The sequence below is a fragment of the Corella eumyota genome, chromosome 3, assembly GCF_963082875.1.
Source record: "Corella eumyota chromosome 3, kaCorEumy4.1, whole genome shotgun sequence".
NCBI lineage: Eukaryota > Metazoa > Chordata > Ascidiacea > Phlebobranchia > Corellidae > Corella > Corella eumyota.
Window position 1 is genome coordinate 4,760,229 of NC_137492.1, and position 24,725 is coordinate 4,784,953.

Here is a 24,725-nt window from a genome sequence, read left to right on the forward strand (position 1 = left end):
AAATTATTTTCATAAAAATAAATGTATAATGTACGTTGACTTTCTAAAAATTATGTGGACATTTTTTAGGCTTTTTTTGTTAATATTTTTGTTTGTTCGTTAAAATGGAAATTGACACGTTTACTGCGAAAAATGATGAAAATTTTAAGTTTTATTCCAAATTGTCGGAAAAATTAAAACAAGAACCTTGTTTGTTGGGAATTGATGAGGCAGGCAGGGGACCTGTTTTGGGTAATTCCTCATCATTTTATTTGATTAAGTATAAAATAAACATGCATAGTAAAACTGTTGAGTATAATTAAAAATATTTTAAATTTAAATAAAAACTTTTTAAATAAGATTTTTGTTGAAATATTGTTTTTTTGCAGTATAACAGATTGAGATTTTTTTAAATGCATAAACAACAACATAAGACTTAATAAAAAGGTTAAATTGATATACTTATTTAAACTAATTAAAACACATTTAATCAGAAAACTACCACATTTTTTTCTATGTAATAGTAAAGCAATTCTTATGGCTAGATCAACACAGATTTTAACCTATGTTATCTTTTTTTTTTATAATTAATGCCATTATGGTTCAAATAATTTTTTTTATAGGACCAATGGTTTATGCAGCATGTTTTATACCAATCTCCTGCAAGGAAAAATTAGCCGAATTAGGATGCGACGATTCAAAAGTTTTAAAGGAGGAACAAAGAGATAAATTATTTGAAATTTTAAACGAGGCTACGAGCGATTTTGTTGGTTGGATTATCAATATTTTATCTCCGACATTTATATCAACATCTATGTTAGGTCGGTGAGTATTTAAATATAAATGCTGAGTTAAATAAAATAAAGTTGGCTTAGGTAGTACCAAACAAAAACTAAGAAAACTGGCAGCTTGGTGTAATAGTCAGAATACTTGTAGTGTTATAGTCAGAACACTTGCAACACTACAAGAGGTCATTGGTGCAATCCCCACTGCTCTTATGCTGTAGCGCACTTGAGTAGCACTTAATCAGCAGCATAATTATCTGGCAAATACAATCTATATTATTTGAAACTGCCAAAGGCACATCGAGACTGGGTAACAGTTGTTACTCCATGTTAAGGTCGTGAAGTCGACTTTTTCACATTAAAAATAAATATATATGAAAAAAATTTTTAAAAGTGTCTTGTTTTTACTTGAGGCAGTTAATATTTTTGGTTGTAGTGTAAGATGATTAATTATGTTTCAATATAAGTTGTTATGCTTTTTAGAACAAAATATAATCTTAATGCAATGTCCCACGACACAGCTATGGACCTTATAAGAAGTGTTATAAAGTTCGGAGTTGATATTAAAGAAGTTTATGTTGACACTGTGGGCCCCCCTGAAACATACCAAGCAAAACTAAAGGTTGTGTTTAACTTAAATTTATGTTTTTTCGCCCTTTTTTTAAGTGTGTGTTTTATTTTTTTATTTATTTTTTGTACAAAGTCGTGTTTTGAAACTTAGTAAAAAAATAATTTCAAACACTTGCTTTTTAGAAACACTTTCCAGGAATAAAATTTACGGTCGAAAAAAAAGCTGACTCAAAATTTCCAGTTGTTAGTGCTGCCAGTATTTGTGCGAAGGTGTGTAGAGATAAAGCTGTTTCGGATTGGAAATTTCGAGAAAATGAAGATATTGATCGTAGCTATGGATCTGGATACCCAGCAGGTAGATTTTTGTACTTTTTTATTAATATGTAAATCTTTTTATAATTAAAAGACGACAAATTTCTAATCATATTGCAAATTGTCAATTTTATCTTAGTATTCAGTGTTATTTCTAGTTTGATTTTGTTGTTAGTTTACCCAGTTTTATTGCATTTTTTTAAACCCTTTTTATATTTTGGGATACTAAATATTTGCTAAAAAACGTTGCAACACACGAAAGAATTTGAAAGGGATTTTAGCAAATAACTTTATGCTTTCGTACTTTAAGGGTCCGCAACGCTTTTTTACTTCTTTTTTTTATGATGTTTGCAGAGTTGAACTGTTTATATTGTATAAGCGCACAAAACTATGCTTTTAATCTAAAACCAAGACAATGGTTTCAGACTAATGTCTTTACTCTTTATTTACCGAATTTGATTGTGATGGTTTATTTTTATCATGAAAGAAATTAGCCTGAAAAAATATTTTATAATTCTGTAGAAATTTAAAAAAAAATTAAAAATTAAAAAAAAATGTCAATTTTTTTGTGATACTTTTTACCAAATTACCTTTCTCCTTATATACAATCCAATGTTTAATTTTATGTTGAATATTAAACTTATAATGCTAACCGATTAAGTTTTTTTTATGTTTTTTATAGATCCTAACACAAAAGCTTGGTTGAAGAAAAATTTTGATCGAATTTTTGGTTTTCCAAATTTTGTTCGCTTTAGTTGGTCAACAGGTAATTATTAAACTGTTTATAAAATTAGTTTTTTATTAAAAAATTTACAATTATTTACTCAAAATTAATAAAATTTGCTCTACAATAAGGTCGCTAAATTTTAAAAGAAAATAAAACAATAGCAATGAAAAAAAAAATTTTACATTAATTTATAAAAATGTATATATGTAATATTAAAAAAAAATCAAGTAATAAAAAAAAATAATAAAAAATTATAAAAAAATGAATAACACAAAATCTTTAAATGTATAGCAAGCAAACTAATGGAAAGTGAAACAGTTAATGTAAAATGGCCAGATGATGAAGAAACAGAAAATGGAGATACAAATGCACCGGCAATAACCTCGTTCTTTGGTGCCAAAAAAACTGCTAACCAACGACATAAATTTTTTGTTGATAACCATCTTAAATTGGTTGATTCATTCTAACCAAAAATATTTAAAGCATTTGTTAACAAAAAATTGAATAAACCTATTTTGATATGTGTTTTGTTTTTTTTTCATTAGGAAAAGTTTATCAAAACATTCTAAATAGAGTTTTTTCTGTTTCATATCATACAAAAAAAATATACAAAATTAAAATAATTTTTTTGTTTAATTTATTACTTAAAGAGTTTTTTTCCTTGTACACAAGATCTTAAGTTTTTGTATTTAGTTCAAGTTTTTAGGCTGAATTGTTGCCCCATTACTTGTTACTTAAGTGATTAAGTCTGTGATGTCATCACTTTCAGATTGATCTGTGATGTCATCTCTTCCAGATTGACCTGTGATGTCATCTTTTTTAGATTGATCTGTGATGTCATCACTTTCAGATTTACCTGTGATGGCATCGTTTTTAGACTCCCCTGTGATGTCATTGCTTCCAATTTGACCCGTGATGTAATTTTTTACAGATTGACCAGTGATGTCGTGGTTTTCAGATTCCCCTGTGATGTCATCCCTTTTAGATTGACCTGTGATATTATCGCTTTCAAGTTGACCTGTGATGTCATCCCTTTTGGATTGACCTGTGATATTATCGCTTTCAAGTTGACCTGTCATGTCATCACTTTTAAATTGACTTGTAATGTCATCTTTTACAAGTTGATCTGTGATGAAATTGCTTTCAAGTAGTTCTATGATGTCATTAGTTTTAGATTGACCCGTGATGTCATAATTTCAGATTGATCTGGGATGTCATTGCATACAGATTGACCTGCAATGTCATCCATTTCCAATTGACTTGTGATGTCGTCATTTTTAGGTTGATTTGTAACGTCATCATTTTCAGATTTCCCTGTGATGTCATCACTTCCAAGTTGAGTTGTGATGTCATCGCTTTTAGATTGACCTGTGATGTCTTTGCTTACAGATTGACCTGTGATTTTATCGTTTAAAGATTGACTCGTGATGTCATCGCTACCTAGTTGACTTGTGTTGTAATCGTTTAAAGATTGACCTGTGATGTCATCGTTTACAGGTTGACCTAAGATTTTATCACTTTCAGATTGACCTGTGATGTCACCACCTTTAGATTGACCCGTGATGTCATCGCTTCTAGATTGACCTGTGATATCATTGCTACCTAGTTGACCTGTGATGTCACCATTTTCAGATTGACCTGTGTTGTAATTTGTTCCAGATTGACATGTGCTGTTGTTTTTTCCAGATTGACCTGAGACGTCATTGATTTCAAAGTAAATTGTGATGTCATCGTAACTAGATTGATCTGTGACGTCATTGTTTTCAGATTGACCTGTGACGTCATTGTTTTCAGATTGACCTGTGTTGTCATCGCTTCCAGATTGACCTATGACGTCATTGTTTCCAGATTGACCTGTGACGTCATTGTTTCCAGATTGACCTGTGACGTCATCGTTTACAAATTGATCTGTGATGAAATCGCTTTCAAGTTGTTCTATGACGTCATTGTTTCCAGATTGACCTGTGACGTCATTGTTTCCAGATTGACCTGTGACGTCATTGTTTCCAGATTGACCTGTGACGTCATCGATTTCGGAGTAAATTGTATCGTCACTAAATTGACCCGTGACGTCATCGCTTTCAGATTGACCTGTGATGTTTTCGTTTCTAGATTGTTCTGTGACGTCATCGTCACTAGATTGACCTGTGACGTCATTGTTTCCAGATTGACCTGTGACGTCATTGCTTCCAGGTTGACCTGTGACGTCATTGTTTCCAGATTGACCTGTGAAGTCATTGTTTCCAGATTGACCTGTGACGTTATTGCTTCCAGATTGATCTGTGACGTCATTGTTTCCAGATTGACCTGTGACGTTATTGCTTCCAGATTGACCTGTGACGTCATTGTTTCCAGATTGACCTGTGACGTCATTGTTTCCAGATTGACCTGTGACGTCATCGATTTCACAGTAAATTGTATCATTATCGTTACTGGATTGACCTCTGACGTCATTGCTTCCAGGTTGACCTGTGACGTCATTAATTTCAGATTGACCTGTGTTGTCATCGCTTTCAGGTTGAACTGTGACGTCTTCGTTTTCAGATTGACCTGCGACTTCATCGATTTTAGTTTGACCTGTGACGTCATCAATTTTAGATGGACTTGTGATGTCATCGCTTCCAGGTTGACCTGTGACGTTGTTGTTTCCAGATTGACCTGTGGCGTCATCGATTTTAGAGTAAATTGTATTGTCACTAGATTGAGCCGTGACGTCATCGCTTCCAGGTTGATTTATGACGTTTTCGTTTCTAGATTGATCTGTGACGTCATCGTCACTAGATTGATCTGTGCAGTTATTATTAGCAGATTGAGCTGTGACTTCATCGTTTCCAGATTGACTTGTGACGTCGTCGCTTCTAGATTCTTTTGCAACGTTGTCCGTGGCCGATTTTTTGTGATTAACTGCATTTGTTAAACTGCTTGCTGGACTGGCACTAAAAAAGCAAATCTTAATTTTCCTAACAACGATAAACTTAAATAAATACCCTTGTTTTAGATTAATTAAATAACACAAGTCACATTAACTACAGCAAAAAAGGTAATGCATTTAACACTATTCACTCACTCCTCTTCGTTTTGTTTTTCAAGTGCATAATTTTTTCTTGTTTCCAATTTCTGTCTTAGTTCCCGCCATTCTGAACTTAAAGTGCTACGAATCTGTAGTAACCTAAACATCGTTAGATTAGAGTTAAAAGTTTTATATTAAATTAAGCTTGGTTAAGTTTTAAATTGGCAATTAAGTTAAAACTTCGTATTAAAATTTATTTAAGCTTACTAATCTACTGATTCTTTATAAAAATTCGTATCTCCTATCTCTTCGGTTTTAATGTTATTTTCCTCCTTAGTTTCGTCACTTTGAATTTTTTGAATTTCTTGTTTGAGATTCTTATTCATTTCAAGATATTCTCTAATTTCCTTTTTATACCTTTACATGTTAAAGTGTGCATGTAACAAACAGTATTTAAATTATGCTTCGCCAAAAAACTTGTAAGTATAGACTTTCACAGTTATTTATTTAACGTATATTTTAAATTTTAATCACATTTTAGAAATAAACATTACCATTCTGCATCGTCATCAATAGGTGCCAAGGGGCGAGTTCTCGGTTCTAATATTCTTATTGTGGCTCCATCACATTCTGTTGTGTACTTTCGATCTTGAAAATAGGTGCTTATTTCAACTTTTATAGTTCGGACTTGTCTAAGAGCTTCTAAACATCTAAAAACGTAGAGTCTTCTGTTATCCATAGTGTACCATTTTCCATCCTTTTTCACAACTTTGATTAGTGGAAAATCAGAAATTTGCACTTTCCACCTCATGTCATCGACAGTGTCAATAACGCTATCACCACAGTAGAATGCCCAACAAATACTACTTTGGGTAAATCTTATTTCCGAAGGTCGCATGTATCTTGTCTCCATTTTTAACAATTTTTTTAAGCACTAAACAAACAACTAACATTTAATTCTCTATACCTATGAACTGTGTACTTTCATGCTATAACATATTATAAACAAAATACTTTTTAAAATCACCTTGCTTCATATACCTAAAGATAGATTGTTGTTAAAGCAAAGAATTATTTTTATCCAGTTAACAAAGTTGATTTTCACTTTAAACTTAAATTTTTATTATTTTTAAATTTGTTACTTAATTTTTTTTTACTTATAAAAATTAGACAATCTGGGTTTTAAATCTTAAAGGTTTGGTTATTGTGCTTAACTGGTAGATTTAAAGTAAATAAGGTACTTATTATGATTTCAAATGCTTTGTTAATAACAAAGACATAAAATCCCCAACTGGGATATTTAAGTTTAAACCTATCCCATTACCTTTTAACAATAAAACATATTTCAAATATAGAAACCACACGTGTGTTTATGTATTTTATTTCAAATAGATTATTGCAGTACTACGAATCAATATTTTAATTTAAAACACTTAAATAACATTTTTTTATAATCGAATCAAAAAATATTTTGATAAATATACTTATATAGAACTAAACAAGCTCAGTGTGACACATCTAGCTAAACATACAAATAAAAGCAGCATAATTTTTTATGTCATTAAAATTTTAATCAGTAAGTTTTGTGTATATACTAGATTGCGAGCAATTGATGAAAGCGTATGTTGGATATTTTAAATTAATTTTTCTCTTAAAATCGTAAAACAGTTTGCTTATTAAAAAATAATTTCTGTGAAATAATTTATTTATTTTTTGATTGGCATTTTGGGCTACAGTAAATATATAAAATTAAAATAGTTTTATTTTTAATTTTTTCTTTTGAATCTTGGACTTTTTCTTTTTTTTTATTCTGTATCTTCTAGTTTCCGTTTTCTTCCACGCGTTTCATCACTAGTTGACTGGGTAATAACGTCATCATTTGTCAATTGACTTGTGACGTCATCGTTTTTCTTTTTACTAGGGTTGCCATCATTTTTCGAACAACTTATGACGTCGTCCTCTGCCGTTGTTTTGTCGTTTACCACATTTGTTTCGTCATCACAATCTTCTTTTTGTTCGACCTGTTCATCGTTTTCTGGAATCTCGCTTAAAGAAATTTAAATATTAATTTAAAGTTTTGTATTAAATGCAATGGCTAACTATATGTTAACTGCATTTAATAAATTATTAGTTTAAAAAATGGTGGTTGTGCAATAAAACTGTCACCGTCAATACATCAAAGTGACAAATAAACAAAATTCTGAAAGTTATTTTACAAACGAGCCACGGCGTGCCTTAATATTTTTATTGTATGTTTGTATTAAATCTATTGTGCTTTTATTGTGTATTTGCTATCACCTACCCGTTTGTATTTGCTTTTTCAGCTTCCTCTTTTTGCTTTTTTATTGTTTTCAATTCCAAATTTAATGCCTCTATTTCTGTTTTAGATTTTTCCAGAATTTCTTTCAACCTAAAAAAATTGAATTTAAGATTTGCTTTAATAACTTTTTTTTTTTTATTTAAAATTATTGTATTTTTAAAGGTAGTGGTTTACCCTAAAAATTGTAATAAAATTATATATTTACTGATCTACTGATTCTTTGTAGAAGTTTGTATCTTTCTCTTCTTTACTCTTGTTGTCATCCTCTTCTACAGCTTGCTCTAGATTTTTAATTTCTTGTTTGAGATTTATGATTTTCTCAAAATTTGGCCTGATGTCGTTTTTTAGCCTATAACAAGGTTAACGTATTAGTTGTTAAGTCGAAACTGTTTTAAAACACCGGTTTTGTTCAAGTTTCACATTGAACTTTTTTTAAAGATAGGGCAATTATGTATTGCCTATGCATAGAAGTACATAAAATTACAATAAACATAAACAAAAAAATATAAAAAAAAGCTTTATAATTACTTAACGGAAACCTATCTTAAATTAAATATATATTACATTTCTGCCTCGTCGCGAATGATTTCCATAGGATACGTTTTTTGTCCATATAAAAATTCTATTGTAGCTCCATCACATGTTGTACTATATTTTTTATTTTCAAAATCGTTACTTATTCTCACTTTAATCGTTGAGATAAAATTTTTCTTTTCCAAACATCTAAAAACGTAGAGCCTTCTGTTGTCCATGCTGTACCACTTTCCATCACGTTTTACAACTTTAATAAGATTGAATTTTTCTATTTTTCCTTCTCCACTTTGTATTTTATCAACGGCGTCATTAACCCATTCTCTGTCATAAAAATGATGACAAATAGTCTTTTGCGTAAATCTAATTTCTGAAGGTCGCATTAATCTTGTCATATTAAATTGTTTTGCTATATTTTTCAGTGTAGCCCATATATGCAAAGGATTGGATTTTGTATAACTAAAAGCTCAGCGCTTTTATGCAATTGCATTATTTGTAAAATGCATTGTTAAATCATATATTAAACAAACATACTCGTTAAACTATATTTGGTTTGCCATTAAATACAAAATGACGCAGATATAAAATCACCGGCGAAGAAACTAAAGCTTTCTCGACTGTTATTATAATATCAGTACTTACATAGAAAAGCTTTAAAAAAAATTGAAATAGCATTGCATATGTAAATATTTAATTTCTGGACAATGCAAAAACAAAATTAACACAATAAAATAAATATTTGGGTCTTTTTTCTTAAACTAACACCAAACATAATAATATTCGAAAGTACAATACTTTTTAAAGTATGCAATATATGATTATTAATTTGGTTAATATATTTTGTCAAAAAATAACCTATTTAAAAATAAATACACGATGTAATGTCGGTTTAATTATAAATTACTCTTTACCTTATCTTTAGAAGGTAGGTTTTATTTAATAAGTTTTGTATTAAGTTATTAAGTATTTCGTTTTTTTGCGTATTTTTTTTAAATACCTAAAACCTAAGTCTTTATTTTTTTTACTTTATTGTATATATCTTTTTGATTTGCTATATACGGCAATAACATTTTTTTGGATATAAATAAAATCAAGTTATTCGAAGGTTTTAAATAACAAAATCAATTTTTTTTTTTAAGAGGAATTTTAAATTGCGCAAATCAATGTTTTTTATAATTTTTTTTCTTGATGTAAGTAAGACATTACGATCCAAACAAAGAGTAACATCAGTTACCCCATTGTTGCCTTTGGCAGTTTAGGATTTTATTAATTATGATTGCCCCATAATTATAAGCTGCTGATTAACTGTTGGTTTAGCAGGAATTTATATAGTGCCTTAGCATGGGGCAGTAAAGGGTCGAACCAAGGACCTCGTGGTAAAGCTAAGTATTCTGACCACTGCCGGTTAAACATGTTTACCTTAAACTGGAATAAAGCATTTTTTTAAATTTTTAATAGTTTATTGTAAGCTTTTTAATACATGTTTCAATTTGTTACAAATTTACAAAACGATTTTATATACAAATCTGAAATAATTTTCACTAATATACAAATATATAAAATAAGCGAACAGCTAGTTGAATTAAATTAAAACATTCAGCTTCTCAAAATCTCAAAAAGTAAGCTTACTTCTTAAAATATTGTAAATTACAATTCATTAACGTATTTGTGAATTATTAAAATTGTTTTGAACCTTAAAATTCAAAACATGTAAACTTTGCCAATTAACTGTGTAAAAAGTTCTAAAACATTAAAATCGTTTTCTTAAATAATATATTTGCTTTCAGTTTTTTTAAATGGCATTTACCTTATATACAAATAAATCTAAAATCATTCGAATAACTTTTAGAAATTTTTTTTAAATTTGCTGTCAAAACCAGAATATTCATCTGATTCTGTTTCTAGTTTTCGTTTTCTGCTGTTGGTAATTTTCCCATCACTTGCTGATTCATTAATAACGTCACCATTTTTCAATTCATCCATGACGTCATTTTTCATTAGACTTGTTACGTCATCACTTTCCGATGTATCCACCTTGTCCTTACTTGCTGGTTTGGTAATAACTTCATCACCTGCCAATTTACTTATGACGTCATATTTTGCTGATTGGCAAATGACGTCACCACCTGCTGCTTGACCGATGCGGTCATCAACTTGTGTTTGAGGCTTGGCGTGGTTGTTTGTAAATTGATCTGCAACTTTATTGTCTTTGGCTAAAGACGTGGCGTTATCGTCTTCCGATTTCTTCGTAACGTCATCGATTTTATAGTAAATTGTGACGTCATTGCTACCAGATTGACCTGTGATGTCATCGCTTTCAGGTTGACCTGTAACGTCATCAATTTTAGATGGACCTGTGATGTCATCGCTCCCAGGTTGAACCGCGACGTCTGCGTTTTCAGATTGACCTGTGATGTCATCGATTTTAGTTTGACTTGTGACGTCATCGCTTTCAGGTTGACCTGTAACGTCATCAATTTTAGATGGACCTGTGATGTCATCGCTTTCAGGTTGACCTGTAACGTCGTCGCTTTTAGGTTGACCTGTGATGTCATCGCTTCCAGGTTGAACCGCGACGTCTTCGTTTCTAGATTGACCTATGATGTCATCGACTTTAGTTTGACCGGTGACGTCATCAATCTTAGATTGACCTGTGATGTCATCGCTTCCAGGTTGAACTGTGACGTCTTTGTTTCCAGATTGATCTATGACGTCATCGACTTTAGTTTGACCTTTAACGTCATCAATCTTAGATTGACCAGTGTCGTCCTCGCATTTATTTACTTCTGTAACGTTATTTTTAGCTAATTTTTCGTCGTTTACCCCATTTGTTTTGGAATCGAGATTTTCTTTATGTTCGATCAGCAAATTGTCTTCCAGATTCGCGCTAAAATTAAATCAAATTAAATTTTTACAAACTTATTTACATAACCTTGGGTTAAACCTAAAGTTTTAGTATAATTACAAAGAAAAAAATATGTCAACTACAAAAAGAGGCATGGTGTAATAAAGAAGTCAATAAGGGTGGTCAAATTTCAATTAATTGAAATTGTTTAAAGATCGATTTACAAACAAGTCATAGCGTGCCTAAAATTGTTATGGTGTGTTGATTTAAAAGTCATTGTGCTTTGTGTATTTGTTATACCTTACCCCTCTGTATTTGCTCTTTCAGCTTCGTCATTAAGTTGTTTTATTGTTTCTAATTCCAAACGTAATGCCTCTATTTCTTTTTCGGTGTTCTCAAAAATTTTATTTAGCCTAAAACAAGGTTGCAGGTTTGCACTAGGTAGTAATTATTTTATGTTTAAAATTGTCTTAAATTTTTTTAGTTGTTGATTAGCAAAATAATTGTGTTTACTCGTCTACTGATTCTTTGTAGAAATTTGTATCTTTCCCTACTTCACTTAAATTCTCTTCTGCAGCTTGGGTTTTTTTAAGATTTTTAATCTCTTCCTTAAGATTTTTAATTTTGGCAAGATTTGGTCGTATGTCGTTTTTCAACCTTAACAAAGTAAATGCTTTTATATATGTTAAATATATTAACTTTTGCTTTAAAGCACATTCATTATTTAACAATATTAAATGATTTATAATGAAAGATTGATAAATTAGTAAATTATTATCACAATAATACAACGTCAACCAATCCTAAAAAATATTTTTACCTTTCTGCATCGTCACAAATGCTTGCCATGTCATACGTCCTTTGTCCATTTGAAAACTGTATTGTAGCTCCATCACATTTTGTTGTATATTTTTTCATTTGAAAATCGTAACCTATTCTTACCCTAATTGTTGAGATAAAATTTCTCTTTTCCAGACATCTAAAAACGTAGAGCCTTCTGTTGTCCATGCTGTACCACTTTCCATCACGTTTAACAACTTTAATAAGATTGAATTTTTCTATTTTTCTTTCTCCACTTTGTATTTTATCAACTGCGTCATTTACCCTCTTTCCGCCGTAAAAATGATGACAAATACGATCTTGCGTAAATCTAATTTCCGAAGGTCGCTTACGACTCATAATTATTTATGTTGCTTTTTTATGCAGAACATACCTATACAATTGGACCTACAACCTTAGTTTAAACAATCTTTATTAAAATTTGTAAAATGGATTATTATACTAGAATTTTACAAGGACACCCTTTAAATAATGTTTAACCATGGGAATAAAAAACTAACAACAATTTTAAATTTTTTGTTTCTTTATTTATAGCCTACCTAGACATTTTAAGTCAAGCAGATTTCTTTATACTTGGTTTTAAACTGCAAACTGCTACTAGGCTATTTTTTAATTGCTGTCCTGTTTATTTACTGCAATAAAATTTTTTTTATTTTTATGTATATTTTAAACAACTTGGTTATTATCAGCACGTTATTGGTTCTGCTTTTAATTTCTTTGTCTATGACGCAGAAATAAAATCCCCGACAGGCATACTTAAGTATTTTTATATAGTTACCCATCATTAGTGAAGCGTACCAATTTTTGACGTAAAAAAACTTTAAACTATTTTTATGGAATCCAAATATTTATTGCCGGTTTTACACATTTATTCATTCACTTTGTTACAAATTTTTAAAACGATTTAAATGACAAACTAAATTAAATTTTATGATAGTACAAATATATATATACGAATTAAGCAACATACCCTACTTTAAATTGTCAAACTCACACTTATTTTAAATCAGTGATAAACGTCTATAGTCATACAGTTGCAGTTTACAATGTGTGTGGAATAATTATGTTTACTAAGCACACCGACGCTTACAAAAACAATCAATGTTAAAAACAATTGTTAACATTTATGTGATCTAATATTAATTTAGTTTGTACAACCTAAATTTCTTTAATTTAAAATCAAAAATCTGCATCGAATTCTAGTTTCGTTTTTTTAATGCAGGTTGCTTTATTATTACTTTCCATCTGAATTGATGTCACCACTTGTTGTGAGAAATGACGTCACAGTTCATTTCTCAGATGATGACGTCATAAGTCATTCCGCAAGTGATGGGAAAAGCAGAAAATAAAAATTGGATGCAGATCCGGAACAAAACCCTGAGGTCAAAAGCAAAAAAAAAAAGATTTACGTAAAAAATTAAATAATTATTGATTTTCTGATACTTTTTTTGTATATATTGTAAACTAGTGGACCCGCCACACTTCGTGTGGCACTTATGTTGTACAGTTATCTATTAAGACCAGTCCATTTTTACCACGGCCTATATAAAATATTCTTTTTGGAAAATTGCTCTTATTAGTCCCCCTTATATACTAATAATTTTTTTATTCTAAAATTTGATTAAAAATAAATTTTCCCCTATTTAAATTTAACGCACACGTCGTCACTTGTCGAACGTGGCCTGCTTTCAACTGGTAAAAGTCTGCTTTAAATAATTTTAAATGTTTAAAAATGCGTTTTTTGCTATCTTTATTTAATGAACTATTTAAACCCGAAAGTACTAAAAAAGATTTTGTTTTAAAAAAGCACGATTAAAACCGATTACAATTTAAATGAGATACAGTTAAAACGAAACAAAAGGGGCAATTCTTTATAAAAAATAATTTAAATAGACACCGCTTATCATAAATAAAAGGATTTTAATCAGACATCCGAAATTTCTGGGGTTAGATCCCCTAAAAGTTCTTCCGACATTGAATTTGCTAATTCTTGAGAAAGTACCAGCAAGTTTTCATCTTTGTCTTTAATATCTATTTTCATTTTCTTTTATTATCATTTAAATTTTTTAATTCTTTATTTAGTTTAGTGATCATGGCTTGATTTTGATTATGCTGAGATGCTATAAATCTTTTAATTGTTCCAAATCTTCCATAACGGTATGCAAAATTTCGTTTAAAATTTGTACGCCTGTTTCTTTTTTATTTGTTAAAAACGCAACCATGGCTCTGTTTATATCCAGTTCTAACTTATTCTTTGTTTGATTAATTCTCTGAAGCATTTCTTCCATATTCAACAATATTTTGAATGTAAATTGTTTGTAAATTGATTACTTTATTATTTGCAAAAAAATAAATAAAAAATAATTAGGCACTATTTACAATAGTTCGTGTCAAATCAAACATCCCAATTAAAAAGTATTTTACATATTGAAGGTTTATTTATTTAAATATTTTCAGCAAAATTGTTTAAAAATTCATTAATTTACAAAATTTCTCGATACACCATGTTTCGTGTTGCTGTTGGGGGAAACCCAGATTTGCTTTTAATAGAAAATTTAATTTTATTTAGGTTGCCTAACCTTGAGGCAGCAACATATAACTGCCCATGCGTAAAAACTCGTTCCTCCAACCAGATACCAACTTTTTTTTATGTTTGGCCCTGACTTTTGTTAATAGTCATTGCAAAAGCAACCCTTATTGGGAATTGACGACGTTTCCATTGGAAAGGAAAATCGTGATCTGATGGTTGCAGTGTTACTCTAGGTATAAAAATCTCTCTACCAGCATTTTCCCCTGAAGCAATTTTGACTATTAGTAAATAAGTTTTTTAAACTCCCGGTACAATTTTTTTTGTTCCATTGCATAAACCGTCTTTGGGATTAAGATTTCGTAACAAAATAACTGGCATACCTATTTTTAAATGTAGTTGGTGTGGTGGTAGTCCATTTATATTTAAAGAATTAGGATATTCTGTTGGAAATCTTGTACAATCATTTACTTCTTCTGTACTGTCTGCACTTGTACAAACAAACATAATGCCAGGAAATAGATTTGACACGACGGAGTTTATTTCATCAACTACAATGTTTGTGGGAGCTAAAATTGATCTTTCTGTCATCCAATTAAGATCATGGCAATGTTCTAAAAAATTTGGGTAAATTCATTTGACCTGTTGAAGCATCGATTTTTTTATTGTTGTTTTCGTACTATCATCAATTAAAAAGCAAAGCTCAGGGGGTAATTCTATATAATCTGTGTCTTTGAAGTAATTTATATTACCATCACCTAGTCTTAACAGCCAGTCGTCAAATTTAAGTAAAGCACTGCTACTACTATTAAGTAACACTCTCATGTTTTTTGATAAATGGTGTACGCTGATACTTGGCCATAATTTTGATTTTTTAAATGAGGCGTTAATAATTTGTGTATGTGATCCATGTTTAACTACAGAAAGAATTTGTCTAAAGTCTCCAGCTAATATTACAATTTTCCCACCAAATAGCAAATTATTATCCATTATATCTTGCAACGTGCAAACAAGTGCCTCTAGCAAACTTTTATTTGCCATTGGTGCCTCATCCCATATTATAACCTTTGCCATGTTTATCAGTTTAGCTATTGAACTTTGTTTTGAGATGCAAAATGTTAAATTTTGATTACAATGTAGAGGAGCTTTAAATCTGGAATGAAATGTCCGGCCACCAATAAGCAACGTAGCAGCGATGCCGCTAGAAGCGACAGCTAATGCTATAACTTTGTCTTCTCTGTTAGAGGTGCGAACTGTTGCCAACAAAGTATTAAGCATATATGTTTTTCCTGTACCTCCCCTAGCGTCAACAAAAGTAGCGAGAGACTTGTTTTTCTTTAGCGACTGTGATACTTTGCTAACAATTTCGCTTTGTTCTTGAGTAAGAGATTGAGCTATTTGAACAATTATTCGCAATTCGAATAAGTGTATCCCAGTCGTAACTTAACTCCTGTTGAATCATTAACGAAAGTTGCAAATCTGTAATAGTGTTATTAAAAATATGTGCCTTTGCTCGCTCATCCGGAGTAATAATTGGTAGTTCAAAGTCATATAAATTCTTACCATAATTGTTAAGTCTTTTTTCAAAATCATGCAAGACCAAAACTTTTAAAAAACTTTCAGTAATTTGATCTGATCCATTCTGAAAGTCGTCTATCCAGTATAAATAATGTTTATTGAAAAGTTCTGCAGGGTTTGCAGGGATACAAAACAACAAAATCGTAACAAAAAGTTCTCTTAATTGAGGACACATATTTGTGTGTTCGTCTTCAGTAAGTAAGTTTTCCCACTCATTGTTATCCTGTAATACACCAAGCTTTTTACACACATCTTGCAAAGTATCACATTTATAAAAGTTAACTATTTTCGAAGCATCAAATGATGATTTACCCTTGCAATGGCTATGATGCAATAAAATTTTTAGGTAAAATACATATCCAGTTAGTGGGTGAATAGTATTATATTCTGCCTATGGTTGAAGAACGATTTTTTCTTTTTGTCCAAACATTTTTGGTATAAGTAAAATATTCTGGGAAATCGCAATACGTAATAGAAGTATTAGAATTGATTTTATTGTATTGAAAAAACATGTCTAATTCTGTAGCTTTTGGCCCTTTTTTAACAGTTTCCTTTTCATTGCCCTCTTTAAAATATATTAGTTGCTGGTTTGGTAAATAAACTCGTAGCGCTTGTACAGCAAGAAAAGGCTTACTCATGTGAAAAGAAAATAGTCGCCAACATGCCCTGCTCGACCCAATTGACCGCATGGCTTGATATTCGTCGATTTCGTTTTTTGTTTGATCCAAGTTTTCTTGTGTTATTTTTACCATCTCTCTATCAGATCCTTTATGGATGTATTTAAAAAGATACTAAACAGCAAGGGAAGAAGTGCAAGATTCAACGTTAATATGGGCTTCATAACGCAAAGTGCAGTATGGATTAAAAGAGACCACCCAGCTATTGTTAATGATTTGCCCTTTGTATTCAACCTGTCGTCCAAATTCTTCGGGAGACCGTCGCATATACGAAGGATAGTTTGTATTCTCATTCCAAACTGAACGTTGTATAAACGGTTTTGGAAATCCTTTACTACATGCGCCATTTCTCACACACGGCAAGTTGCTTCTAATAAAGCCACATGGGCCATGAATTATGTTTTGCAAAACTATATTTTGCAAACGTTCAGCTTGTTTTTGCTCACAAGATTCATTAGGAAAAGAATTGGGATCTGGAGGAAGTTTTGCAAGAATTACATTATCAACATCGTCACATGTTCTTAATCTATCTTGTTCATCGAGTATAAGCAAAATGTGACTATGTGAAAGACCCCTTTTTTGAAATTTGATAGTATAAATATAAGCACTAATTTTTCCAAAAAGATTTTTATTTTTTACTTCTTCCATTAATGCAATTAATTTACCATTGAACACCCTCGTTACAATATCAGGCCGGTCAGCGGGAGATTGGCCAGGAAATAGAGAGTCTGTAATTTCCTTCCTATTGGGATTACATGTAAAAAGAAAAAATAAGTCCGCTTTATGAAATTTACGAACTATTGCCATTGCATCTTGAAACCTGCGATGCTTGTCGCGGGGACCACCAGAAAACGAAAGTGGTAAAAAATGAACATCGTGTGAATGTATGGCATTACAAAGATTTGAATACAATTTCGCACGAATCTTTTTTTGATTATTGCGAATGTAAAATAGGCGTTGATTTTCAGCAGTTGCAAACGCAACGCAGCAATATTCTTGAAAAAGACGTTTGGCTTGAAAAAGAGAAGGCGACTGTCGTAAACGCTGTTGAAGATGATAACAATAAAATTCTCTTGCAACGACTCCCTTTTTTGTAGCAGTTTTGGTTGTTGGGTTTACGTGTTTAATTTCCAAATGCCATCCGTCTTTTTCTTGTGAAAAAAAGAGAATAAAATGAAGCGGGTTTGCAGATCTGTGCGTGTCTTGTATGGTTTGTAATCCGCCTTCTCTAAGATGAAGAAGTGAGTCTCGTCTTCCTGGTTCATTATCAACAAATACAGACACTTCCTTAAAACTTTTATTATAACGTCGTACATGCTCGACTTGTGGTCGGGCACTTTCACATATCACAAATTTCGCTCCAATACTTTGTAATATTTTAATAATTCCAAAAGTATCTGGCGCTGGTTTTTTGTAGTAGAAGACGGAAGAGGTATATTTGCAAGTCGCAGCGACGCTTCTTCGAAATCATGGTCAGGATCGTGAATATACAATTGTGCAAATTTGGGTGAATTAAAATCACCTTGTAGAGGACCTATGAAATTGTACAATTTCCTTGTATTACAACGCTTGGATTCCAATTATGGTGACCTAACGGATTCGGAGGAAGTTTAACTTTTTGTGAAATTAATGCAAGCGCGTTATTAAGTTGTCGGGAATAATCACGAAAAACTCGTGCATTTAATGTATCTGCTTTTCACAGATTGGCAAACACTTATGGTAACATAGGAAATGGTTGTAGTACAATTTTACCCCCTGAACAGCAAAAGTTTTTAGATTCATGATGCCAAAGCCGTGCTTTGCAAAATATATATTAAACATTTAAAACACCAATATTTTGCAGTATAACTTTCTGATTGGCGGAAAATACTTCTGTCGAATACAGAGCGCACTTCGTTGACACCGAAAAACTTTTAGCGTTAACTAACGCACTGGTTTTTCTCCTTTTACTATTTTTTTATTAGTGTAAGGCATTTTATTTACACAAAAAAAACTAAATAACAAAATTAAGATAACAATTAACGGCAATGTAAAAGTTTTTTTTTATGTAAAAGTCCGATTTAAAAGCTATAGGCTATGCGTAAAAAAGTTTATAAAATTGCATTATTAGAACAAAGTTCTAAAACTATAAAAAATTTATACATGTTTAATGCCCGAAAGCTGTATACTTTTTGTTTAATGCCCAAATACGGTTAACATTAATAGCCCACCAAGTTTTTCGGCGATCCCCAAAAATTTAAATACTTTAAACGAAACCTGATTAATAAATAAGTGTAAACAAAAAATTATTAATTTGATAAATTTATCGCTAAACTGAAAATTATGTCTAATTTTTTACAACATTTAGGTAAACCTATATTACTTTAAACGATGTAAACATAATATCCATTCTTGTACAATAAATATTCTTTATGCAAGTAATTATAAAATTGTTCAACAACAGTCCCATTTGTTCGTTTAACTGTTCACTTAGTCTGTGCGTAATGGAATAAATGCGCACTTAAAAATCGTTAATTTGCACCTGTTAAGAGCACAATCCACATGTTTTTTAAGCCAAAAATTTCAAATTTTTAATTTTCCTTTTTTTACATTTATTTGCAGGTGGTTTTTGCTTCTTTGCCGTGATATTAAAAAGAAACGGTGCGAAATTTTAAAGAGAAAAATTACATTCTCTTTAGCGCATGCGCTCGAAGAACAGCGCACGCGATCGTTTTTTACATTTATCTTGTTCTCTTTAAAATAATAGAAAGAAACGTAGGGGCAAATTAAAATATAGTTATGCTTATTACGGCTAACTTTCATAAAACATTAAAAAAGTGATAAGCCAATTCCACAAAAGAACATATATCCCAGCCAAAGGCAGAACCAATGGCGTATAAAATTGTTCAATACACATTTTTTTTAAATTTGCTATCAAAAAAAATGACATCAGTAAAAAAAAAAGATGACATCAGTAGAATTTTTAAAAGCAAAAACCCCACGACTTCTGAAGATACTTATGACGTTTATGACGTCACTTCTCAATTATTAAGTTGTAATATCATCAAACAACAAGTGATGACATCAATTCAGATAGAAAGTAATAATAAAGCATTAAAAAAACGAAACCAGAATTCGATGCAGATTTTTGATTTTAAATTGAAGAAATTTAGGTTGTACAAACTAAATTATTATTAGATCACATAAATGTTAACAATTGTTTTTAACATTAATTGTTTTTGTAAGCGTCGGTGTGCTTAGTAAACTTAATTATTCCACACACATTGTAAACTGCAACTGTATGACTATAGATGTTTATAACTGATTTAAAATAAGTGTGGGTTTGACAATTTAAAGTAGAGTGAGTTGCTTAATTGGTATATATATATATATAAATATATATATATGTACTATCATAAAATTTAATTCAGTTTGTCATTTAAATCGTTTTAAAAATTTGTAACAAAGTGAATGAATAGATGTGTAAAACCGGCAATAAATATTTGGATTTCATAAAAATAGTTTAAAGTTTTTTTACGTCAAAAATTGGTACGCTTCACTAATGATGGGTAACTATATAAAAATACCTAAGTATGTCTGTCGGGGATTTTATTTCTGCCTCATAGACAAAGAAATCAAAAGGAGAACCAATAACATATAGACTTTAACTTTCAACTTAGGTTACAGAAACATTTACTTCGTAATATACAGACAATAAGATTATGAAATGACATCAACACTGTATTAATAAAAGTTATAGATAGGTACAAAAACTTAACCAATTACTTTTGATAACCAAGTTGTTCAATATATTTATTTTTTGTCAATTTTGTTATCGTATAAAAAAGTTGTAGTAAATTAAAAAGAATTTAAAGAGGGTTTAGTAGCATTCGCAATATAGCACCAAATGTATGATAACCTACGTAATTTATGAAGTCAAAATCTTAAAATTGTTGTGAATTTTGCATATGTATGCTAACCAAATAGTTTTATGTCTGTGTGTAACGGAATTTAACATCTAATTTTTTTATTTTTTAAATAAAAGATATTAAGATAGGTAATTATGTCAAGATACATGCGACCTTCGGAAATAAGATTTACGCAAAATAATATTTGTCATCATTTTTATTGTGGAAAGTCAGTCAATGATACAATTGATCATATACAACAGAAGCTAATGAGTGTCTCAGATTTGCCAACAATCATTATAGTGAAAAGAGATGGAAAGTGGTACAGCATGGACAATAGAAGACTCTACGTTTTTAGATGTTTGGAAGAAAGAAATGTAATCTCTATGATAAATGTGTATACTAGTACATATTTTCAAAGTAGAAAATATACTACAAACTGTGATGGAAAAACGATACAAGTTTTAGGCACAGAAACTTATTCTATGGCGATTATAAGCGACGAAGCTGAAAGGTAAAATATTGTTATTTATAAAAATAGGCACAATACAAAAATTATTTACCAAATTTTTTTACTTAAATTGTAGTCCTTTTTAACATTTGTTTAAAACAAAACCCAATACATTTTAAGAAATTTAATTAATATAACAGTTTCACTAAATTATAAATTTTGAACATTTATAGCTTTTTACCAAAAATTAAAAACATTATAGCTTTTTATCAAAAAAAAAAAAAAAATTTGTGTTTAGGTTAAAACAAAACATCAGACCAAATCTTGAAAAAATTAAAAATCTTAAAGAAGAGATTAAAAATCTTAAGAGCATCCGAAATGGTAAAGCTGCAGAAGAGAATCTAAGTGAAGTAGAGAAAGATACAAATTTCTACAAAGAATCAGTAGACGAGTAAACACAATTATTTTGCTAATCAACAACTAAACAAATTTAAGACAATTTTAAGTACTTAAAATTACTATCTAGTGCAAACCACAACCTTGTTTTAGGCTAAATAAAATTCTTGAGAACACCGAAAAAGAAATAGAGGCATTACGTTTGGAATTAGAAACAATAAAACAACTTAATGACGAAGCTGAAAGAGCAAATACAGAGGGGTAGGGTATAACAAATACACAAAGCACAATGACTTTTAAATCAACACACCATAACAATTTTAAGCACGCTATGACTTGTTTATAAATCGAACTTTAAACAATTTCAATTAATTGAAATTTGATCACCCTTATTGACTTTTTTATTACACCATGCCTCTTTTTGTAGTTGACATATTTTTTTCTTTGTAATTATACTAAAACTTTAGGTTTAACCCAAGGTTATGTAATTAAGTTTGTAAAAATATAATTTGATTTAATTTTAGCGCGATTCTGGAAGACAATTTGCTGATCGAACATAAAGAAAATCTCGATTCCAAAACAAATGGAGTAAACGACGAAAAATTAGCTAAAAATAACATTACAGAAGAAAATAAATGCGAGGACGTCACTGGTCAATCTAAGATTGATGACGTCACAGTTCAACCTGAAAGCGATGACGTCATAGGTCAATCTGGAAACGAAGACGTCACAGTTCAACCTGGAAGCGATGATATCACAGGTCAATCTGAAATTAATGACGTCACAGGTCAAACTAAAATCGATGACGTCACAGGTCAATCTGGAAACGAAGACGTCACAGTTCAACCTGGAAGCGATGACATTACAGGTCAATGTAAAATTGATGACGTCACAGGTCAATCTAAAAACGAAGACGTCACAGTTCAACCTGGAAACGATGACATTACAGGTCAGTTTAAAATTGATGACGTCACAGGTCAATCTGAAAACGAAGACGTCGCGGGTCAATCTTGTGACAATGACGTCAAAATTTACTATACAATCGATGACGCCACGAAGAAATCGGAAGACGATAACAAAGATTATAAAGTTGCAGATCAATTTACAAACAACCACGCCAAGCCTCAAACACAAGTTGATGGCCGCATTGGTCAGGCAGCAGGTGGTGACGTCATTTGCCAACCAGCAAAATATGACGTCATAAGTAAATTGGCAGGTGATGAAGTTATTACCAACCAGTAAGTAAGGACGAGGTAGATACATCGGCAGGTGATGACGTAACAAATCTAATGAAAAATGACGTCATGAATAAGTTGAAAAATTTTGTCGTTATAATGAATCAGCAAGTAATGGAAAAATTACCGACAGCAGAAAACGAAAACTAGAAACAGAATCAGATGAATATTCTGGTTTTGACAGCAAATTAAAAAAAAATTTCTAAAAATTAATCGAATGATTTTAATTTTATTTGTATATATGGTAAATGCCATTTAAAAAAACTGAAAGCAAATATATTATTTTAAAGAACGATTTCAATGTTTTAGAACTTTTTACACAGTTAATTGGCAAAGTTTACATGTTTTGAATTTTAAGGTTCGAAACAATTTTAATAATTCACAAATACGTTAATGAATTGTAATTTACAATATTTTAAGAAGGAAGCTTACTTTTTGAGATTTTGAGAAGCTGAATGTTTTAATTTAAATTAACTAGCTGTTCGCTTATTTTATATATTTGTATATTAGTGAGAATTATTTCAGATTTGTATATAAAAACGTTTTGTAAATTTGTAACAAATTGAAACATGCATTAAGAAGGTTATCATACATTTGGTGCTATATTGCGAATGCTACTAAACCCTCTTTAAATTCTTTTTAATTTACTACAACTTTTTTATACGATAACAAAATTGACAAAAAATAAATATATTGAACAACTTGGTTATCAAAAGTAATTGGTTAAGTTTTTGTACCTATCTATAACTTTTATTAATACAGTGTTGATGTCATTTCATAATCTTATTGTCTGTATATTACGAAGTAAATGTTTCTGTAACCTAAGTTGAAAGTTAAAGTCTATATGTTATTGGTTCTCCTTTTGATTTCTTTGTCTATGAGGCAGAAATAAAATCCCCGACAGACATACTTAGGTATTTTTATATAGTTACCCATCATTAGTGAAGCGTACCAATTTTTGACGTAAAAAAACTTTAAACTATTTTTATGAAATCCAAATATTTATTGCCGGTTTTACACATCTATTCATTCACTTTGTTACAAATTTTTAAAACGATTTAAATGACAAACTGAATTAAATTTTATGATAGTACATATATATATATATATATATATATATATATACCAATTAAGCAACTCACTCTACTTTAAATTGTCAAACCCACACTTATTTTAAATCAGTTATAAACATCTATAGTCATACAGTTGCAGTATACAATGTGTGTGGAATAATTAAGTTTACTAAGCACACCGACGCTTACAAAAACAATTAATGTTAAAAACAATTGTTAACGTTTATGTGATCTAATAATAATTTAGTTTGTACAACCTAAATTTCTTCAATTTAAAATCAAAAATCTGCATCGAATTCTGGTTTCGTTTTTTTAATGCAGGTTGCTTTATTATTACTTTCTATCTGAATTGATGTCACCACTTGTTGTTTGATGATATTACAACTTATTAATTGAGAAGTGACGTCATAAACGTCATAAGTATCTTCAGAAGTCGTGGGGTTTTTGCTTTTAAAAATTCTACTGATGTCATCTTTTTTTTTTACTGATGTCATTTTTTTTGATAGCAAATTTAAAAAAAAATGTGTATTGAACAATTTTATACGCCATTGGTTCTGCTTTTGATTTCCTTGTGGATGACGCAAAATAAAATCCCCGACAAACATACTTAAGATTTCCTATATCAAAAACAATCATACCAATTTTTTGACATAAAACAATTTTGAACTATTTTTATGGAATCCAAATATTTATTGCCAGTTTCACATATTTATTCATTCACTTTGTTACCAATTTTTAAAATGATTTAAATAAAAACTAAATTAAATTTTATGATAGTACATCATTATATTTACAATATATACAAAAAAAGTATCAGAAAATCAATAATTATTTAATTTTTTACGTAAATCTTTTTTTTTTTGCTTTTGACCTCAGGGTTTTGTTCCGGATCTGCATCCAATTTTTATTTTCTGCTTTTCCCATCACTTGCGAAATGACTTATGACGTCATCATCTGAGAAATGAACTGTGACGTCATTATT

The 24,725-nt window shown here is 30.4% G+C and overlaps 5 protein-coding genes across 6 annotated transcripts; 2 read left to right on the top strand and 3 right to left on the bottom strand.

Moving 5' to 3' along the window:
* The first annotated feature begins 74 nt into the window (after positions 1-74).
* LOC145746251 (ribonuclease H2 subunit A-like) lies at positions 75-2,888 on the top strand. Its single transcript, XM_082564489.1, has 6 exons — positions 75-231; positions 603-804; positions 1,248-1,386; positions 1,518-1,689; positions 2,329-2,412; positions 2,665-2,888. The coding sequence occupies exons 1-6, from the start codon at positions 105-107 to the stop codon at positions 2,838-2,840; spliced, it is 900 nt and encodes a 299-aa protein (XP_082420615.1). The 5' UTR covers positions 75-104; the 3' UTR covers positions 2,841-2,888.
* Positions 2,889-9,804: 6,916 nt separating this feature from the next.
* LOC145745288 (uncharacterized) lies at positions 9,805-12,323 on the bottom strand. The gene is made up of 4 exons (XM_082563321.1): positions 11,900-12,323; positions 11,593-11,736; positions 11,385-11,492; positions 9,805-11,121 (listed from the first exon to the last, which is right to left on the bottom strand). The coding sequence occupies exons 1-4, from the start codon at positions 12,256-12,258 to the stop codon at positions 10,080-10,082; spliced, it is 1,653 nt and encodes a 550-aa protein (XP_082419447.1). The 5' UTR covers positions 12,259-12,323; the 3' UTR covers positions 9,805-10,079.
* Positions 12,324-13,843: 1,520 nt separating this feature from the next.
* LOC145745187 (ATP-dependent DNA helicase Pif1-like) lies at positions 13,844-16,776 on the bottom strand. The gene is made up of 6 exons (XM_082563194.1): positions 16,493-16,776; positions 16,010-16,347; positions 15,199-15,840; positions 14,830-15,060; positions 14,584-14,727; positions 13,844-13,950 (listed from the first exon to the last, which is right to left on the bottom strand). The coding sequence occupies exons 1-6, from the start codon at positions 16,774-16,776 to the stop codon at positions 13,844-13,846; spliced, it is 1,746 nt and encodes a 581-aa protein (XP_082419320.1).
* Positions 16,777-16,815: 39 nt separating this feature from the next.
* Positions 16,816-18,483, bottom strand: LOC145745188 (uncharacterized). The gene is made up of 3 exons (XM_082563195.1): positions 18,446-18,483; positions 17,367-18,160; positions 16,816-17,231 (listed from the first exon to the last, which is right to left on the bottom strand). Exons 1-3 carry the CDS (start codon positions 18,481-18,483, stop codon positions 16,816-16,818), a joined length of 1,248 nt encoding a protein of 415 aa, XP_082419321.1.
* A 2,249-nt stretch (positions 18,484-20,732) lies between these two features.
* LOC145745586 (uncharacterized) lies at positions 20,733-23,675 on the top strand. 2 transcript variants are annotated; one of them, XM_082563701.1, is made up of 4 exons: positions 20,733-21,102; positions 21,338-21,490; positions 21,589-21,696; positions 21,960-23,675. In XM_082563701.1, the coding sequence occupies exons 1-4, from the start codon at positions 20,744-20,746 to the stop codon at positions 22,675-22,677; spliced, it is 1,338 nt and encodes a 445-aa protein (XP_082419827.1). In that variant the 5' UTR covers positions 20,733-20,743; the 3' UTR covers positions 22,678-23,675. The 2 variants fall into 2 exon arrangements, with proteins under 2 accessions (XP_082419827.1, XP_082419828.1); XM_082563702.1 differs by lacking the exon at positions 21,589-21,696.
* The last annotated feature ends 1,050 nt before the right edge of the window (positions 23,676-24,725 follow it).

What these genes read in the sequence shown, in the direction of transcription:
- LOC145746251 (XM_082564489.1), top strand. Translation starts at nt 105, where the DNA reads ATGGAAATTGACACGTTTACTGCGAAAAATGATGAAAATTTTAAGTTT. An exon ending in TCAACATCTATGTTAGGTCG is followed by an intron (nt 805 to 1,247) that starts GTGAGTATTTAA and finishes TATGCTTTTTAG; the next exon opens with AACAAAATATAATCTTAATG. An exon ending in CATACCAAGCAAAACTAAAG is followed by an intron (nt 1,387 to 1,517) that starts GTTGTGTTTAAC and finishes CTTGCTTTTTAG; the next exon opens with AAACACTTTCCAGGAATAAA.
- LOC145745288 (XM_082563321.1), bottom strand. Translation starts at nt 12,258, where the DNA reads ATGAGTCGTAAGCGACCTTCGGAAATTAGATTTACGCAAGATCGTATT. An exon ending in TACAAAGAATCAGTAGACGA is followed by an intron (nt 11,493 to 11,592) that starts GTAAACACAATT and finishes ACCTTGTTTTAG; the next exon opens with GCTAAATAAAATTTTTGAGA. An exon ending in GAAAGAGCAAATACAGAGGG is followed by an intron (nt 11,122 to 11,384) that starts GTAAGGTATAAC and finishes ATTTAATTTTAG; the next exon opens with CGCGAATCTGGAAGACAATT.
- LOC145745187 (XM_082563194.1), bottom strand. Translation starts at nt 16,776, where the DNA reads ATGGTAAAAATAACACAAGAAAACTTGGATCAAACAAAAAACGAAATC. An exon ending in AATTCTAATACTTCTATTAC is followed by an intron (nt 16,348 to 16,492) that starts GTATTGCGATTT and finishes ATTGCATCATAG; the next exon opens with CCATTGCAAGGGTAAATCAT. An exon ending in TGCAATGACTATTAACAAAA is followed by an intron (nt 13,951 to 14,583) that starts GTCAGGGCCAAA and finishes AAATGAAAATAG; the next exon opens with ATATTAAAGACAAAGATGAA.
- LOC145745188 (XM_082563195.1), bottom strand. Translation starts at nt 18,483, where the DNA reads ATGAATCTAAAAACTTTTGCTGTTCAGGGGGTAAAATT. An exon ending in GCTGTTCAGGGGGTAAAATT is followed by an intron (nt 18,161 to 18,445) that starts GTACTACAACCA and finishes ATGATTTCGAAG; the next exon opens with AAGCGTCGCTGCGACTTGCA. An exon ending in TGTAACGAGGGTGTTCAATG is followed by an intron (nt 17,232 to 17,366) that starts GTAAATTAATTG and finishes TCGATGAACAAG; the next exon opens with ATAGATTAAGAACATGTGAC.
- LOC145745586 (XM_082563701.1), top strand. Translation starts at nt 20,744, where the DNA reads ATGTCAAGATACATGCGACCTTCGGAAATAAGATTTACGCAAAATAAT. An exon ending in TACAAAGAATCAGTAGACGA is followed by an intron (nt 21,491 to 21,588) that starts GTAAACACAATT and finishes ACCTTGTTTTAG; the next exon opens with GCTAAATAAAATTCTTGAGA. An exon ending in GAAAGAGCAAATACAGAGGG is followed by an intron (nt 21,697 to 21,959) that starts GTAGGGTATAAC and finishes ATTTAATTTTAG; the next exon opens with CGCGATTCTGGAAGACAATT.